We start from the raw sequence: 17,708 nt of genomic DNA on the forward strand, positions 1-17,708 counted from the left end.
ACATGTTGCCAGCGTTTGTTTGCGTGCATTGAAAGGAAAGGAAAACATAATGAAAATTAATGAAAATTATATATAGAGAAATATATAAGATCAAGCTTGTAATTATAGAATTGGGAATACTATTTTAAAATTATATTTTACAAGTAATCCCAAGAATTTTAATCAAAATTATACTAAATGATACCTATTATATCAAGAATTTTGTTTAGGTTTTTTCTGATGGCAAATATTATATTGCTTCTTTTGTTATTTATGGTTATATTTTTATTTAATTTATTATTATTATTAAATTTATATTTAAATTTTGATTATTACTGTAGAACATTCATACCATTCATGAGTTAATCATTATAATGCTCTAAAAATATATTTCTTAGAAACGCCATTTCATTCCTTATTTTCGATCTTGTTCCTATCTATGATCTCCTTCTTTAAGGATATAAAAATATCCTTTTGTTTGCAATAAGTAGTGTGTACGTGCTGATGCTCTAATGTTTAGTTACGCCTACTTTTTATATTCATTCCCTTAACAATCTGGATTCCCCGACCATCTCCTGTCCCCTCCAGAATTCTTTCATTCAATGCAAATGAGTTATGTCCATCTCCTCCAGGTAGGTAAGCGCATTCCCGACTTTGTTTTTCGCCCGGCGAACGTGTCAGGATCGTAATCCTCCGCTCTCCGCCGGCCTTGATTGTGGGTTTCTCGGCTGGGAGGCTGCCTCGTCTGTGGCTGTGGCATAAATCACAGGGTTTGGGACGCAGGACTGCCAGCGTTTTCCGGCACTGACCCGCGGGTTAATTGCTGACAATTTCCAGGCGGCAGGCCGCGGCTTAGACGGACTTCTCTTCTGCTCACTTTTGCCGATTGTAATCTTTATTTATAGTCCGCATGTGTGTGTATTAGCCTGGCCGAAATGCATTCGTGGGAGGGGGAGGTATGTACCGCATATACCATATAGTATCCAATGCCAGGGTAACAAGACAGGCCAAGTCGACCACTTCTACTCGGCCATCAATAAGCCGCCGGAGTTGCCTCATTCCCCAACTTATTCGCACACTTAGAAAAGTGACTTATAGTCTTAGGTTAAAAATTTCTTATAAGAGGATGTTGCTTGCCTAACTAAAACTAAAATTCCTTTTTAAGCCCGGCAGAAATAGTATTTTATTTATTTTATTTAAAACTAATATGTACATTTTTCTCAGTGCATCCGTTTAACCAGCCGGGCCAAGAAGATCTTTAAGCCAAGCTGGATCGCTGCCTTGCGGCATGCTAACGAAGTTGACAACTTGATGACATTTGATCTCTGGGCTATGGGCGCTCCGATCTTCGATGTTGGATCTTTCCTTGGACGGGACGGTGCGCCATCAAGCCGCAAATGACTTCGATGAGCAGATGAGAAGACAATGATCAGCATTTCGCATTTGGTCGGCAGCCGGGACACGCACACGCAAATCAGTTGTGTCTATGGCCATTGCTACACAGCGAAAAATAGGTATTCAAAATGATAAAGAAATGCTTCAAGAGAAATACTCCATTTATTTATCAAAACCCATAGAAAACATGAGCCCGCTACAAAAGAACTGGAGACCCGAACCCCCAAGAGCGACTAGGAAAATCAGTAAAGTGACTAAGACTAGTAAACGAACTAAGCGCACTATCAAGTGGGCTACCCTCTACAATTTGGCCTTTGGTGGTGTCGATGGTGTGGCTGGTGGCGGAGAAGCCTCCGCCGTGGGATGAGCCTCCTCCAGGGGCAAAAGGTTGCCCAGAGCAAAGATATTCTTTGGATCGAGATGCCGCTTGGCCGCCGAGTACAGTGAACTGCCCGTTTCGGTGACGGCGTTGCGGTACCAATGGCTTCGTATCTTTCCCACGCCATGGTGATGGGACAGTGATCCGCCGCAGGATAGTATCTCATCGCGGGCACTGTGCTCGATGGCCTCGAAAAGCTCGACGGGATCTGCCACGTCCGTACTGCGGAATCCAAAGTAGAAGTAGATGCAGGCACCGGCGTCGTAGGTTTGGGTTACTCTACACGAAATGGTATAGTAGTTAATGCTACGTTTGCTGCACTCCTGCAATGGTCAAGATGATAATTATTGGATATTTAAATAAATAATTTAAATATAGCACTTACCGAAACAACACGCTGCTTCACAGAACGACAGAGCAGACTGCAGCGATCCCAAGGCACCGATGTCTCAAAGGACTCCGCCACAATTCCCTGATGGAGTCCAAAGTCCTGCAAAAATATATATGAACATTACTTGAATATTAGGTTTGTCTTGAATTAATAAGTTTACTAGTTTAGTACAGAAAAAGGTTTGACTTTGTGATAAACACTTTTTTTCGACTGAGTTATCTTGATAAATGACAAGTTTGCCAATTATTCTTATACTCGTATATCAGTTACAGATAAATGATGTTAATTATTCCCATATTAGCGCTGATATAAAAAAAGGGCAGATTAGGTAGGGTTATCATATAGTCTGCAATCGATCGAAATGAAATATGTTTATTTGGGCAAACTAGAAGCTAAAATCATTCTAGCACACGTCTCGAAAACCAAAAAACAATAATAAATAAAAGTAGGGAAACGTAAAGCCGGAAAACCGGAAATAGCACATTGTCATAACGATAATGATGTTGATCTTTACTTTTAGTTTCATTTGTACAATTTCAGAAAATACTCACCCTAATGTAGGCAATCACAAAGGTGAGTATATAGCCCCGTTCCCCATTTTGTCCACCTGCCGGAAATCCCTCAAACTTTTCGGCGATCTCGTAAATGAGTGCCTCCTGCCGCTGGACATCCTTTAAATCGCCCTCGAACAGCAAGGTGGCCGCGCAGATCTGGTTGAGATCGATGCCCTTCCAGGAGGTAACGTAGCGCTGCTTCATGGCATCCACCACACCGGCCCACCAGGACTTCTCCGGCTTCAGGGCCTGGCCGAACATGAACTGCTCGTTGTCCATCAGCCGGACGGAGGCGGGTTGGCATCTCCTCCGCGCCACTTCGCGCATGAAGAGCACTCCCTGCTCGAAGTTGGGAAAGGCCAGGGATCCGTAACGCCTTACCGATGGCAGGGGACGCACTTTGAGCACCACTTCGGTGATTACTCCCAGAGTGCCCTCGGATCCGAGGATCACATGGTTGAAATCAGGTCCACAACTCACGCGCGGTGCACTACACTCACGTTCCAGCGTTCCCGACGGAGTGACCATCCTAACTCGCACCACCAGATCCTCTATGTTCCCATAGACGTTCTTCTTCATGCCAGACGCACGGGTGGCCACCCAGCCGCCCAGGGTGCTGAACTCATAGGAATCAGGTTCGTGGCCAACTGTCAGACCTTCACTTCGCAACACCCTCTCCAGATCCTGACCCACAATGCCGGATTCAAAACATACGGTGAGATTCTCCCGGTTGAGCCACAATAGTCGATTCATCTGGGAGGTGTCCAGGGCGCAGATCATCCGGCTCTCGTTCTGCGGACAGGTGATGGCTCCCGATACACTCGTTCCACCACCAAAAGGCACCAGCATCACATTGTGCTTGTGGGCCAGCCGCACCAACTGGACTACCTCATCGTGGCAGCGTGGCCACACCACCAAATCGGGTATCCGACGGAACTTGTGGTGCCACAGGCTGTATATATCGTTCAGGGTCTGGCCATGGCATCGCACCAACCGATCGATTCCCTCCGCAGAGTAATCCACCTGGGTGGTGCCCTTCAGTTCGTGCAGGAAGGGTGCGTTCTCCACGGGTCGCGGATAGGTTCGTGGCAACTGGGGATATTGCTTGGTGATATCCACTCGCAGGTCGAACTTCTTCTCCACCCACTTGGTGAAGCTGGGCAGCTCGCAGCCACCGAGGGGATATCTGTGGGTAAGTAGGATATGTTTTGATTCAAACTTGGAACTTCAATGTACTCTACTCACTTTTCACCGCGAAAACAGATGATTCCATCCTTACCATAAAACTGCGAGTCGTTATAGCCCCATCCGAACCACTTCAGCGCCTCATGTCTGTTTTGGAAATATTATTTATATTAATTAACATTAGGGTTAGGCTTAACATAAAAATTGCATTCGAATAAATACGGACTAAGTGGCTTCAATTATGAAAGAAGAAGTCATTTGTTAAAGCTTAAGAGGGTTAAATAAAGATTTTAGTATGCTATACCCATTACCGACTTAGGGTCTATTTGAAAAATGTATTACAAAAATATTTTAAAATTATTTTAGGTACTAAAAAAAACTAAATTAAATATGATTAATTACTAAAATAAGTAAAAAACTGTTAATATAATAAAATTATCTGGTTTAGATTGAGTTGCTTGGTGTGAAAGGGGCTTAGTTTGAGTTGTTTGGCTCTTTGGCACTCACCGCTTCTTGGGGATGACGCTCTCCACGCGCTTGGACAGGCGGGAGTCGAGGGCAAGGGCGGTACCTTCGCCGGGCGCCGACGATTCCGGAGCTTCCGTGGTCACCGCATTCCGCTTGGCTGCCATTATTTCGCCGATTTGTGCACTTGACTTATGAGGGAATTTGAGCAATTATTTCTAGGGAATTGCAGAAACGCTTTTCATGTGCACAAAATCGATAATTGGTGTGATTCCTTTTTTGCGGCGTCCGGAAAAACTTGGCCTGCTTTTTTTATAAATATCTGACACTTTCCTTGGGAATAAGTTTCATCTACTTATGGGTGGATTCCTAAAGTGCCAGGAAATCACTTTGCGCTAAAAACTAAATTTACCTAAATAGAAATTGCACTAGAAAATTATGCGGCCTATGTTGCGCGCACTTGGCTTTCCTGTCCTCAACTGCACGGAAATCGGAATAACGAGACAACTGACGGAGAGAGAGAACGGAATTATTACGGAGAGTTCTAAGAGAGACCGCCCCCAAAGCTGGCGCGAATCATTAACCGATTCGCAAAACGGGTAATATTTCAAAATTTGTTTCTGCTTAACTTGCTGCATTCTAAGCAAGCGTTGACTTTTAGTTTCGAGATGTTAGAACTAAATGCAAACAAAATCACTTTTTGTCGAAATTTCAAGCGAACAACATCGATTTTGGCTCGTGAAAAAATCTCTGTGATTTTTTCCAAATTCGTGTAAAGTTAGTAAAAAAAAATTTATATTTGGAGACACATCTTAAAACTTTTTACTTTCCGGATTTTTCTTTTAGAATGCCAGCAAAAAAAGAATCAAGCAAGGGTGCCAAGAAAGGAGCTGCCGCTCCAGCTGGTGCCAAGCCGACCGCCGATCCTGTGGCTTCCGAATCGACCACCGCAGCCGAACCAGCCGCCAAGGAAGCCAAGGGTTCCAAGAAGGGCAAGGGCAAAAAGAAGTAAGTTCCCCAACTAGTTTGGTGGAACTAACTTAAAAAGAGGAATTAAATGTTTCCGTAGAACAATAAACCAATGGTTTAAAACAATGTAAAATAATCTCTATGTGCATAACCGTTTCGCTCAGGGGATGAAACTACACGCCCACGAGCGAGAGAATAGAAAGTTGGGGTTGGCGGGCTTTCTAGGGGTGGTATTCACCCACAACCTTCCGACCTTCGGCGCTCTCTTTTTTTATCAGTGTGATGCGTGCGATAAAGTGATTCATGCATGATTTTTGAATGATGTCCATGTCCGAAAGGACATGGGCGTACCAGGGAGTCTCTGCACCCACGTGCTCCGTAGAATACACGTTTATTAAAAAAAACATTTCATTTGTTACACCTTATATTTTGGAATTTTTTTTTAGTTTTCCCTTTCAATAAGTATATGCCTAAGCCACTGCACACAGGTGTTTTAAATTGTAAAGTGTCCTATGGGAACTGTGTCAATGTACGTATAATGTAATCAGAGAACACGGAAAATTAACTTAAAAGGTATTGCTCAACCCTACTCCAACAACATATTTACCTTACAATTACAAAAAAAAAAAACTTTAAAATCAATTAAAACTTATTACTTGTAATTGCTTGCTAATTATTAATGCACACCCTTAAGTGTTTTAGAACCTCAGCTAAAACAAATAACTAACAAACGGATAGTAACCGTCACTTAGGGCCATCGATTAGTTCATTATTTTTTATAATTTTTTAGTTTTTAATCTTCCATTTTTAATAAATTTTAAGAAACAGATTTCAAAAATCTTAAAAAATCTGTCTCGTAAGATGGACTTTATTTTCACGTTTGATATGAAACTATCATTGCGATAACACACTCTTCTATTGATATTGCCCGATTTGCTCAGATGATGCAGCAAGATTTGCGCAGATGATGCAAGATTTGCACAGATATCCCATATCACCATATAGCACTCACATCGACCGATTTCGATTCGGATACGGAACCAACTGCAGCGGACAACTTTGAAACCGAAACTGAGCTCAGCTTTTCTCTTGCAAATGGCAGGGGCAACAAGCACACATGGTTTATTACGTACTTATTTGCACTATGCTGTAGAGTTTAACAATTGTTTGAAGTGTAAATTCGTCAATGCTCCGCCGACGACGCAGCCGTACGACAGAAAGCAAAAATAGAAAGAAAAAAATGAAAAAAAAGGCGGTTATTTGAATAATTTTCACACCATCGAAACACACGAAACCTGACGACACTTAATGTCAAAGTCTGACTTGGGATAGTGTGAGCTCAGCTTTAATTGGTTGTTTTTGACCGGAATTCGCATTAACCCATTTGAACTTTGCAACTTCGAAAACGCTTGATTTCCCTTACTGTTATTTGTTTTATTACCAAGTTAGCGAAATGCCGTTATCAGCCGTTGGGGCAATGCGATAGGCGCGGCTTGCCTAAGCGCAATCGCAGCCAGGAAGTGCAGAGTAAATATTAATTAGCAATGCGTTAAGCGTTTTGAGTAAAATTGCAAGCGCAACTGCAATATTTTTGTAACGTTTTTTTTTCAGTTCCCATTTTGAATGGAACGGTTGCTTTGTGGCGCCATCTGTGTGTCAGTTTATAAAACCGAGACTGATAGTTATGCGATGCTTAGAAATATCTTTTACTGCAAATAATTACATAGGAATATTAACTAACAAATATCATGCAGAAATAATCACTTAATACCTTTATTATGTTAGCTTGAAGCTTAAAACATTATTTTAGGTATGTAAACAAACTATCGGTGGCTACTGACAATTCAAACCGTGACTAATTCAGCACCCACCACTAGCGCGTTCGGCATTTACCAACACTAACACCTGCAAGCAACTTGTCATTTTCAAAGCGAAAAACATTAAATAAAACGCAATTGGATGGCAAAAATAAACATTACCCCCTCGTGTTTGACATACAACGTTTGAGTAAACAATGAAATCATCGATTCGCGGACAGTAAATGCGAGAAAGAGCGAAAAGAGAGGCTCAGCCAGTCGCCTCTGTGTGTATGCGAGTGTGGGTGAGTGTGCCTGTGCGTGTTAGTGTTGGTGGGCAGAACAATAACAAGCCCAAAAATGCCAATGGACATGGAATGTAATGGAGCAGGACCAACAATAGCGTTCCATCGGAGGCGATGAATCACAGGTGAGTGGAGGGGCCCAACCCCAAATCCAGTCCAGACAGTCAGCTTACATATGTACATGAATACAAATTGCAGCAGCCACAAACGTGCCTTAATTAACGAACGAAAAGCAATAAACTTAATCCAAAGATGCCGCTGCTGAGCAAATGCTTCCCCTGCTTCAAATTCAAGCGCGAGGAGGTGATCGACAAGCTGGACTACAGTAATACCCCGCTAACGGATTTCCCAGAAGTTTGGCAGCACGAGCGAACCCTGGAGGAGCTTTACCTGAGCACCACAAGAGTAGGTCCCTACTTATTCTTATCTGTGTGATTAATTTACCCTGCATTATCTTCCAGTTGCAAGCTCTGCCACCGCAATTGTTTTATTGCCAGGGATTAAGGGTGCTCCACGTAAACAGCAACAATCTGGAGAGCATCCCACAGGCCATTGGCAGTTTGCGCCAGCTGCAGCATCTGGATCTCAACCGGAATCGTGAGATTTCCTTCTTTGTGCTTCCCTCAGTACTAAAATGCCACTTATTCCATTAGTTATTGTCAATGTGCCCGAGGAAATCAAGTCCTGTAAGCACTTAACCCACCTGGACCTGAGCTGCAACAGCTTGCAACGTCTTCCCGATGCCATTACCTCGCTAATTTCGCTGCAGGAGCTGCTGCTAAACGAGACCTATCTAGAATTCCTACCAGCCAACTTTGGCCGATTGGTAAATCTGAGAATTCTAGAGCTGCGGCTCAACAATCTCATGACACTTCCCAAATCCATGGTTAGACTAATCAACCTACAGAGGCTGGACATTGGCGGTAATGAATTTACCGAGTTGGTAAGCAATAATAACCGGGTACTTATAAGCTCTGACAAAGAATGTCATTCACCGCAAAAGCTGTGTAAATAAGTGCATTTTTAATCTCAAAATATATATATTTATATATTTGCCTTAAAATCGTTGTCAGAGATTAGATACAATTTTTATATTCTTAAATTTAAATTCTTTTAAATTAATTTATAACTTCACAGCCGGAAGTTGTCGGCGAGTTGAAATCCCTTCGCGAACTATGGATCGACTTCAATCAAATACGTCGTGTTTCGGCCAACATTGGCAAGCTACGCGATCTGCAGCACTTCGAGGCCAATGGCAACTTGCTGGACACTCTTCCCAGCGAGCTGAGCAACTGGCGCAATGTTGAGGTACTATCCATATGCTCCAACAGCCTGGAGGCCTTTCCCTTCAGCGTGGGCATGCTGAAGTCTCTGGTGACATTCAAGTGCGAGTCAAACGGTTTGACAGAGTTGCCCGACAGCATAAGCTACTTGGAACAGCTCGAGGAACTAGTACTAAGCCACAACAAGCTTATACGCCTACCTAGCACAATTGGGATGTTGCGTAGCCTTCGCTTTCTATTCGCCGATGATAATCAACTTCGACAACTACCAGATGAGCTGTGCAGCTGTCAACAGTTGAGTGTGCTAAGTGTGGCGAACAATCAGTTGTCCGCTCTACCACAGAACATTGGAAACCTGAGCAAGATGAAGGTACTCAATGTGGTGAATAACTACATAAATGCATTGCCAGTTTCGATGTTAAATCTGGTTAATCTCACATCGATGTGGCTGAGCGATAACCAATCGCAGCCCTTGGTGCCGCTGCAATATCTAGATGCAAGTACAAAGACCCAGTTGACCTGCTTCATGCTGCCGCAAGTCACATTCAAAATGAACAGTATACAGGCCCAACAGCAGGCTCAGGAGCAGTATGAGTTCGTTTACGCCAACCAGCAGCAGCCTCACGCGAGTCCATCGAGACGAATTTGCTTCGCAGAGGAGGCCACCATTCTTAGCAACGCCAAAGCACAACCAGCGCCCAGTTATCCCAGCTTTGTGGCCGCTCCACCGACGCCAACGCCCGATCAGATGGCTGGGTCCGTGCGGCTAATGCGCTCACCCACACCTTATCCCAAGGAGCTGCGACAGATGGCCAAATATGTGAGGCAGGCTCAGGCGGCGACCACATCGGCCAATGCCAGCGAGGTGAGGGAGGCACGCGTAGTAACCAATGGACAAATTCACTGTGATAGCAGCAATGCCAACCAGGATGTTGTGGACCAGGCCACAACAAGTGCAATATACGGCATTGCGCCTGAAACGACACACATCTACGGAGTCTATCAGCAACCGCAGCAGATGGCGCACCCGGTGCCAACGCAGGAGTACTACGGCTTGCCACTGGTCAACTACGAAGCACACTATCAGCAGCTTTACGTCGAGGCCAACACGCCGCTTCCCACCACGCATTTAAACGGGGATCAGGACTATGAGTTGCAACCGCTGCAGCAACAACCGATGCAGCAACAGGCGGTGCCAACACCCCGGTTGGAACCACCACCATACCACATAGCACGAGTTTACACAAAGAAAACGCCCGAGGATCTCAACCTTTACGAGTCCATGAGGCAGCGAAAGCAGCAGCAACAGCTGCAAGAACAAACCATCTACCAAGATGCTTTGAATAGCAATAGTAACTTTAAAACGACAGCGATTGGCGCTCAGGAAGTCGAAGAGTCAGTCGATCACTTGGACTACCAAAATAATATTAGCAATAATTTAGAGCCAAATCCGGAGGAGGAAGACCAGGAGCTGGATGACACAATGTCGCAGCACTCGCTTAATTCCACGGCCACCAACAATACTTCCAAAGCGAGCCATAAGAAATCCACCTGGATCTTTGGTGTCCACAAAAATCCGACAGTCAAACAGGTTACTCTAAAGTGGGAGAACACTATAGGCTTTGATATAGCCGAGCTTCTTAATCAGGTTAGTTCGAATATCTTTAATCCGTACATCAGGTAATAATTTTAACAATTTACCACCACAGGTTGGCATCTTTGTGAGCTCCATAACGCCCAATACGAATGCCGCCCGCCTGCTTAATCTGAACGACAAGTTGCTGGAAATCGACGGCTACGACCTGACCAATGCCAACCTGAGCGATGCCAAACGAGTGCTGCTGAACTGCGGCACGGTCATGAACATAATGTTGTCGAGAAAATGATGGACCATCTATTAACCGACCTAAGCCGATTCCCATCCCGAGACCGAAGACTTTTTGTGCATTTTTCTAACGCATTTTTCCAATAAGCAGCATCGCCGAAATCGGATAACAAACCACTTGGACCGATCATAGTGTTAGTTCATAATACCCTTCCGTACTGGCGGTCAAACCATCAGTCATAGAGCACAATCGCCAGCTAGAGGGGATCCCATGCTTTTTGTATATTAGATAGACGAATCCAAACTGCCATTTTCTCTGCACCTCTATACTCAATAGAAGAATATTACCACAATACGGCCAAAATTAGTAGTTATAGCCCACAAAAAGTATTCTCAAAATTTAAGTTGAATGAAGATGAATTGAATTTATGATTTGACTTTAAAACACTTTGTTTATAATTCGAATTGAGCCACTTATAAATAAGTTGGATTTATTTAATCAGTATCTAATCGATATCTTATGTAAATAGTTAAGTTATGCACTTAATCAAGCAATAATATGTTGGTTCAATTATTAGTTCCAGACACATATAAATACCCTGTACTTTATTATAACGATGCGTAGTACATTGAAGTGGCATTTGTATCGGAAGTTGTGCGACCATTATTCTGACCGCCAGTGGAATGTATCAGCATAATACATATAAATAGTGCAATTAGCGTCGATTATAGGTATATATACGCACTCATTATATATACTCGCGATAATCAGACAAATTACCTTCAACTAGCGCCTATTTTACGCCCAGCGTTGTTCAAATTTGTTCCCAAAATTATATGTATAGATCAATTACTTGATTACAAAAGATATTTGCTGTTTATGTTAGTTGTTATGGTGCAGCAATACAAATTCTATATATATATATATTTACATATACGTACACAATCTATATTTATTGTCCAATCGATCGAAGTGTCAAACATTATTTTCAATGGTGAACTGTTAGCACAAACTGAATTCTCACGCTATTGGCATTGTGATCAGTATTATTATTTATCTGGTTAAACACGTGAAATCTAATCGAAAGTTAAGCACTTCTATATTCATAGCCTTTATATATATAGTCATATATACATACAGCTGCGGTTAAAATAATAGCACTACTGCAGGTGGAAAGTTGATTTCCTAAAAAAAGGTATTGAATGTTTATTTTTTTTAAAGTCTGATTGCATGAATAATAAGTACCATATGTTGTCTCTCTAAGCAAGAAATTTTGACTCTCTCAATGTAACGGTTTTTTTTTGTTTTTGGGCACTTTCTGCAAAAGGGCGCTAAATGAGGCGGTAACAAAAATAGCACTGACCACGTTTTTGCTGAATAAAATTAATAGGAGTGATTGCTTTGGGATTTTTTTCGACAAATTTTGAAAAAAGGAGTTGCATTAAAGGTTTTAATTGAATTTTTTTCGAAAGAACACTAAAAATTTTCTAGTTATGGGTCGGGGAAAGCATTTTACCGTCGAAATAAGGAATTTGATTAAAAACATGATCTGTGAAGGTAAAACCTACGCTAAAATGAGACGGTTTTTTTTGTTTTTCAAACAATATGATCCGCAACGCACTGCTGTTTATCGAAAATAACGAAAAACGTGGAAGAAAGCCCTCTATGTCCAATGTGGAGATCAAGCGCTTGGTTCGGCACAGCAAGAAGGAGCCTTTTAAGCCGGTGACGGAACTGAAGAAGGAGCTTCAGATAGCTGCAAACGTGGAAAAAGTTCGCAAACACTTAAGACAAAACAACCATAATGTGTGCAGTCCCAGAAAAGTCCCGCTTTTGACTGTGAAGCATGTGGCAAAGCGAATCGGATATGCCAAGATACGCAAGGACTGGCCTGTGGAGAAGTGGCGCCACATTTTGTGGTCAGATTAGAGCAAAATTTTGTTTTTTGGTTGGAAAGGCTCTCGGTCTTATGTCCCGCGTCCACCACGAACTGAAAATAATCATCGCTTCACCTTTAAGACGGTAAAGCACGGGGGATCCAACATCATGGTATGGGCGTGCTTTTCATACTATGGAGTAGATCCGATTCATATGATTCAAGGCATCATGGATCAGCATATTTACACAGGTATCCCGGAAAATGTGATGGCGCCATATGCCGAGGATGAAATGCCGTTTTTTGGGACATTTCAACAGGATAACGACCCAAAACACACGAGGAAGAAGGCTCGAAAGTGGTTTGAGCAGAAATCGATCCGAGGAATGAAATGGCCTGCTCAGCCACCCGACTTGAATCCAATCGAAAAACTTTGTGCGGACGTGAAAAAAAGGTTCCTGAAGCCAAGCCCAACCATAACGAGGAACTTTGGATTCATGGGGGATCGAGGATCAAGGATTCACGGAGCAAAATTCCTCAAAAACGGTACCAGGACTTGGTGGACTCCATGCCAAGAGGATGCGCAGCAGTCATTGCCTACAATGGTCACGCAACCAAATATTAAGATTCTTTAAACATAGTTCTTAAGATATAATCCATTTGTTGAACTCTTATTTTATTTTTTTAGTTAGTTTTAGCAAAATACGAGAAACAGTGCTATTTTTGTTACCGCCTAAATTTGGAGGTTTTTTTTTCTTTTACCAATTATTTTTAAAATATCCATTAGATCTGTTACCAATTTTATTATTTCGATTGAAAATCATTGTAGTATTTAAGATTAGTGGACAAAATTATGAAAAAATGTCAGAAAATAGAGAAACGCTGGGGCAAACACGAAATGTGCTTTTGGTGCTATTATTGTTACCGTAACTGTATGTGCATTATTGAAGAACACACACACACACACATACTGCATACATACGAATCTAGCTAACTTAAGCAAGCGCACACATTTTGCCAATTCAATTTGATTTAAGAGCGTTACCACAAATCACTGAAATACAACATTCACTTTGTCATTTCGCCATAGTTTTTGATTAAATCTTGTCCAGCCGCCGAAAGGGCCAAGTACAAAAACCATCTAGTCAACAGCCTGGCGGCGGCCTTTTGATTAATGTCCCCGCCTGCTGCTGTCGTTATCGACAGGCAATTATCTATGGAAATTAATTGACGGCGACATTTGTAGTGTGCCATTTGGTCGACACCAGCCAAAGCACGCAATCCAATCCCCCAGGACGATCCGGTACATGCCCCCTTGCTCCACGACTCCACTGGCTACGACATCATCAGCGACAGCGCCACCGAATGTTGTCTGTTGCGGCACTTTTGGCCACATGTATTTGCATAAAAAGTGTACAACCAGCGGAATGGTCGTAAATTCAGCTGGAAAGTAGTCAACGAAAAAGCGCAACCGCGCACGATGGGTGTCTGGGAAGGATTAATGGGCAAAATACTTTATGAACTGCAGGTATTGCAATAAGAAATTAATAATAATAAGAAATTATAATTTATAAATCATGATTTTTAATCCAAAAATGGTATAAATTAAATCTTATTCATTATAATATACAAAAACGAATTTATTATTTAAATTTCTTAGTTAAAACAAATTATTTATCCCAATTTTTTTTTAAGTACGTACATATATTAAACTTTGACTTAGCTTCTGTTACAACCTTGTACTTATTCAACTTGTTTTACGCCAAAATATGATGAAAAATCATAAGATACTTTTCATTTAAATGGATTTTAAGGATATATAAGCATGAGCAAGCCCAAGTTCGCTTCTCCTACTGTTTCTTATGGCTACAAAGTTAGTTAAAATACAAAAGGATTGGATTCATTTTTTGAGATATATCTAGAAAATATCCCATGGTGCTTTAGCCTGCGAGGAAGCGTGGAAAAAACTGAATGTTTGCATGAATATGCGTACTTATTTATTTTGTAGAGCACTAATAATTACACTAACACACTGCCTCCGGGGAGCTTCGTGCTGAAAGGGGGGGAGTTGATGGGCGGCGGGCAGCCTTGTCCTTGTCAAATGTTTCGTTATCTGCCAACGCTGTCGTTGTTGTTGTTGTTGTCAAGCGAACGCTTTCCTTCTTCACACACCAGCAAACACACACACACACACAGAGAGAGAAAGGAGAAAGCCCGCCCATCGCCACCCACTCTGCCCCTTTTGATAGCGTCAACATCAACTAAAACTGTAAGCGACTTCAAACGGCGCTTTGTCAGTGACCTTCGCGTGCTGGGGCGATGGCATATGTTTTTCTTGCCACCCACCCATTTGGGTGGCAATGGGTGGGTGGGTAAAATGGGTTGGAGCCAAGAGCTGGCAAACTTGATTTGACATATGATGTGCCCGTTCCGTTGGCGATTCTTTCCTTGCTCCAATCTGGCCCAAATACATTTATCAATATCGCTTCTGGTCGATTGAAATACCAACAGGAGGCGGCGGCAAGTCATTTGGTAGCGTAAAGAAATCACCCATTGCCCACTACTACTAGCCCACCCAATCGGTCATTAGCATTTTCGGCGTGTATTTATGGGCAGAAAATGTTGCGCCATAAACATGACAACAAAACAAAATGCGACAAATTTGCGACGATTGCGTCCATGTGCCCATGTGGCACAGTGAGTTCCTCTGTGCCCCAGGGCCAAATAATTGTCATCCAGAATAAAATATGTATGCACGAATATTGTTTGGCTTACGCTCAATTGGAGGCCGGAGGCATTGGCGAAATATCCTGGCGAATAACCAGGCTCATTCCGAAAGTCAGCCAGCCCAATTGCAATGCAGAAACAATTGCATACTTGACGGGGCAAAGTTTATTTTTATGCGAGCGACACTCGGTGGGGGTATTGAGAAGTGGTTACAGTGAAGACTTGATAACAGAAACCAAAAGGATAAGCACCATATTTGTGTAGAAAAGGGATTGGAGATGTAAACTTTACATCCACATTTTACATTTATGTAGAAACAGGATTGAATGAGGATGGCTAATACATCCCAAAGATCGCCGCCTAATGCATAGCCAATAATTGCGTGTAGTTCTTAGGGGGCTTTCCCTGTACACACACTCAGCCTCATATCCACACGCACACGACTAGTGGAAACAAATCAACTCTGTTTTGGCGCCACGCGGCGTAGTTGCTCTGCACTTTGGCAGACCGACAAACGCGACCGCGACTCTCGGCCAGAAGCACGGCTGAGGCTAAGGCCATGGAACAGAGCAGAGCAGAGCTGCCGGAGAGCCCGGCCAAAAGGCAAAGGCAGCCAGCCCGGGCCAACTAGTTTTTCTTTGGCTCCTCCTTTTGGCTTTTATTGTACACGGGGGTTTGTTGTTTAGTGTGCCATTGGCGCTAACAACGTGCGGTTCGGTCTTGCGGTTTTCTCGCCGCCCGTTGAACTCAGTGAGCGGAATAGATTCTAGCCCGATTTCGTGGTCTAAACACACACACACACACAGGGGTGTAGAGAAAGTGCATTGAAGCCAGATCTGCAGATTACACAAACTTGAGTTCCTTGAACTCCCCAAAATATTATACATATCTACCTACGTGGCTTTCTCGGGTTTTGTGTAACCCATTTAGTTGGCTGCACTTTAAAGGCGATTACTATAAATATTAATAGGATTTATTGATTGACTGGCGGTGGGCCAGAGCCAGATCGACACGAGGCTTCGCACTCATGTCCTTTCTTTCGCCCACACTGCGCCTGGAGAATCTGTCCACGCAGCCCACGATGACGCAGGATCATGTGCCCGAGGACCAGCGCTATAACAAACAGAATATCGTCGCTCAATGGTGTGTGCCCATCAATGGCAAGGTACCTGCGATTGGTTTTCAAAACCGCCACTTACATCTAATGGAAATTCGCGATAATTATCCGCCCATTTCCAATTTTTATTTTATTTTTTTAAACGCAGATGTACCGCATCGAGCTGGAACATGGCACAACCAGTGGGCGGCGCATGATTTGGGTCAATGGACGGGTAAGTTTTTTAGCTCCCATGGGGGCTGGATGGGTGGTTGGTGGCTTTGGAGCTCTCGTAAAGTATTTGCATTGTGAAGGTAAACTTAATTACGGGTCGTGTACGTACGTAATCGTACTTCAGCAATGCAGAATGATATTTGAAATGGTCTCATTTAGTTCATAAAAATAATTAATTAATTCCTGGGGCTTAAAACACTTATATTATTTCTCAACATATATGTATATTCTGTCATCGCTCACCGACATTTGGCATTTCAGTTTTCATATTCATGTTTAGTACATCATTAGGCTGGAAATTAAACGCCACTAAATTTTAAAAAATTTGTACTAAAGTGCTTTAGAGCTTTAAAGTGCTTTTAAACTTTAAATCTATTTGAACTGTTTAAATTAAATCGATACCTGCTAAATGCACATTGTGCAAGAGTAAAATAAACAAAATAGAAGATTTTACTACAGGCAACGGTGCGTATGAGTGATAAGCTGATAGAGCCAAATGCAACGATTTAAGGACAATTAACTACAAAGTTCATCGATCTAATTTATCTTAATACAAATCCCCAGGAAGTCCTGCGTCGCGACTGGATGTTCAAGCTGGTTGGCGAGGACACCTTTCACATCGATCAGACGCGCTGCATCATACGCGTTGATCCTGCGCCGGGCTTCAAGTACGAGTACTCCCTCTACATCGACGGCAAGTCGCACGACCAGTACACCGAGGACATGACACGGCAATATCGACTGTGGCTATATACAGATGATGCGGCCGCTGAGGCGCCGCAGGAATATAGAATAATGCTCAAGCTGGACACGCTGAGTCTCTACGTAAACGATGAGCTGCGCACCGAAGAGGTGAGGGAAATGGGCTATTGGCTCCTACACACCCACACACCCAGACACACACACCACATTCACACACTTTATTACCCCCATTTCGCAGTCGGTTTTTGTTCACGGCGGCACAGACACCAAGTTCCTGCTGCAGGACACGGAATTCGTGCTTCAGGCACGCTCAAGTGGCAATAAACATGATGGCATCGTTCACACTCTGCTGGCGAATGGGGTGCCAGTTCCGGAGGCGAAGATTCAGGAGATTATGCAAGAGCCGGTCTCCATTTTGCAGAGCAGCAACTGAGGGGAAATGGGAGGCTCCTCCCCATACGATACGATAGGTTAACGTTTTGCATTTGTTGAATTTGTGCCCAGTTGTTAATAAACGTTTTTCGAAACTTGTTTTCACAGTGATTA

General features: G+C 42.9%; 3 protein-coding genes and 1 long non-coding RNA gene across 8 annotated transcripts; 3 read left to right on the forward strand and 1 right to left on the reverse strand.

Moving 5' to 3' along the window:
- Positions 1-1,517: 1,517 nt before the first annotated feature.
- Positions 1,518-6,409, reverse strand: LOC6734564 (alkyldihydroxyacetonephosphate synthase). Of its 3 annotated transcripts, XM_039292789.1 has the most exons (7): positions 6,330-6,409; positions 4,761-4,855; positions 4,391-4,539; positions 3,944-4,030; positions 2,696-3,884; positions 2,139-2,243; positions 1,518-2,076 (listed from the first exon to the last, which is right to left on the reverse strand). In XM_039292789.1, exons 3-7 carry the CDS (start codon positions 4,513-4,515, stop codon positions 1,675-1,677), a joined length of 1,908 nt encoding a protein of 635 aa, XP_039148723.1. In that variant the 5' UTR covers positions 4,516-4,539; positions 4,761-4,855; positions 6,330-6,409; the 3' UTR covers positions 1,518-1,674. The 3 variants fall into 3 exon arrangements, with proteins under 3 accessions (XP_039148723.1, XP_016027675.1, XP_016027674.1); XM_016181970.2 differs by having other exon boundaries at positions 4,391-4,855; XM_016181969.3 differs by lacking the exon at positions 4,761-4,855 and having other exon boundaries at positions 6,330-6,392.
- Positions 4,853-5,443, forward strand: LOC6734565. Of its 2 annotated transcripts, XR_005543752.2 has the most exons (3): positions 4,930-4,947; positions 5,010-5,125; positions 5,195-5,443. It is a non-coding gene; the product is annotated as an uncharacterized LOC6734565 (long non-coding RNA). The 2 variants fall into 2 exon arrangements; XR_005543751.2 differs by having other exon boundaries at positions 4,853-5,125.
- A 744-nt stretch (positions 6,410-7,153) lies between the features above and the next one.
- LOC6734566 (protein lap1) lies at positions 7,154-11,463 on the forward strand. Of its 2 annotated transcripts, none has more exons than XM_016168116.3 (6): positions 7,154-7,543; positions 7,617-7,823; positions 7,880-8,015; positions 8,072-8,361; positions 8,556-10,349; positions 10,411-11,463. In XM_016168116.3, exons 2-6 carry the CDS (start codon positions 7,671-7,673, stop codon positions 10,585-10,587), a joined length of 2,550 nt encoding a protein of 849 aa, XP_016027678.1. In that variant the 5' UTR covers positions 7,154-7,543; positions 7,617-7,670; the 3' UTR covers positions 10,588-11,463. The 2 variants fall into 2 exon arrangements, with proteins under 2 accessions (XP_016027678.1, XP_016027677.1); XM_016168115.3 differs by having other exon boundaries at positions 7,620-7,823.
- Positions 11,464-14,344: 2,881 nt separating this feature from the next.
- On the forward strand, positions 14,345-17,705 carry LOC6734567 (fas apoptotic inhibitory molecule 1). Its single transcript, XM_016168118.3, has 4 exons — positions 14,345-16,295; positions 16,396-16,461; positions 17,025-17,312; positions 17,401-17,705. Exons 1-4 carry the CDS (start codon positions 16,158-16,160, stop codon positions 17,593-17,595), a joined length of 687 nt encoding a protein of 228 aa, XP_016027680.1. The 5' UTR covers positions 14,345-16,157; the 3' UTR covers positions 17,596-17,705.
- The last annotated feature ends 3 nt before the right edge of the window (positions 17,706-17,708 follow it).

The sequence above is a fragment of the Drosophila simulans genome, chromosome 2R (genome assembly GCF_016746395.2).
Source record: "Drosophila simulans strain w501 chromosome 2R, Prin_Dsim_3.1, whole genome shotgun sequence".
NCBI lineage: Eukaryota > Metazoa > Arthropoda > Insecta > Diptera > Drosophilidae > Drosophila > Drosophila simulans.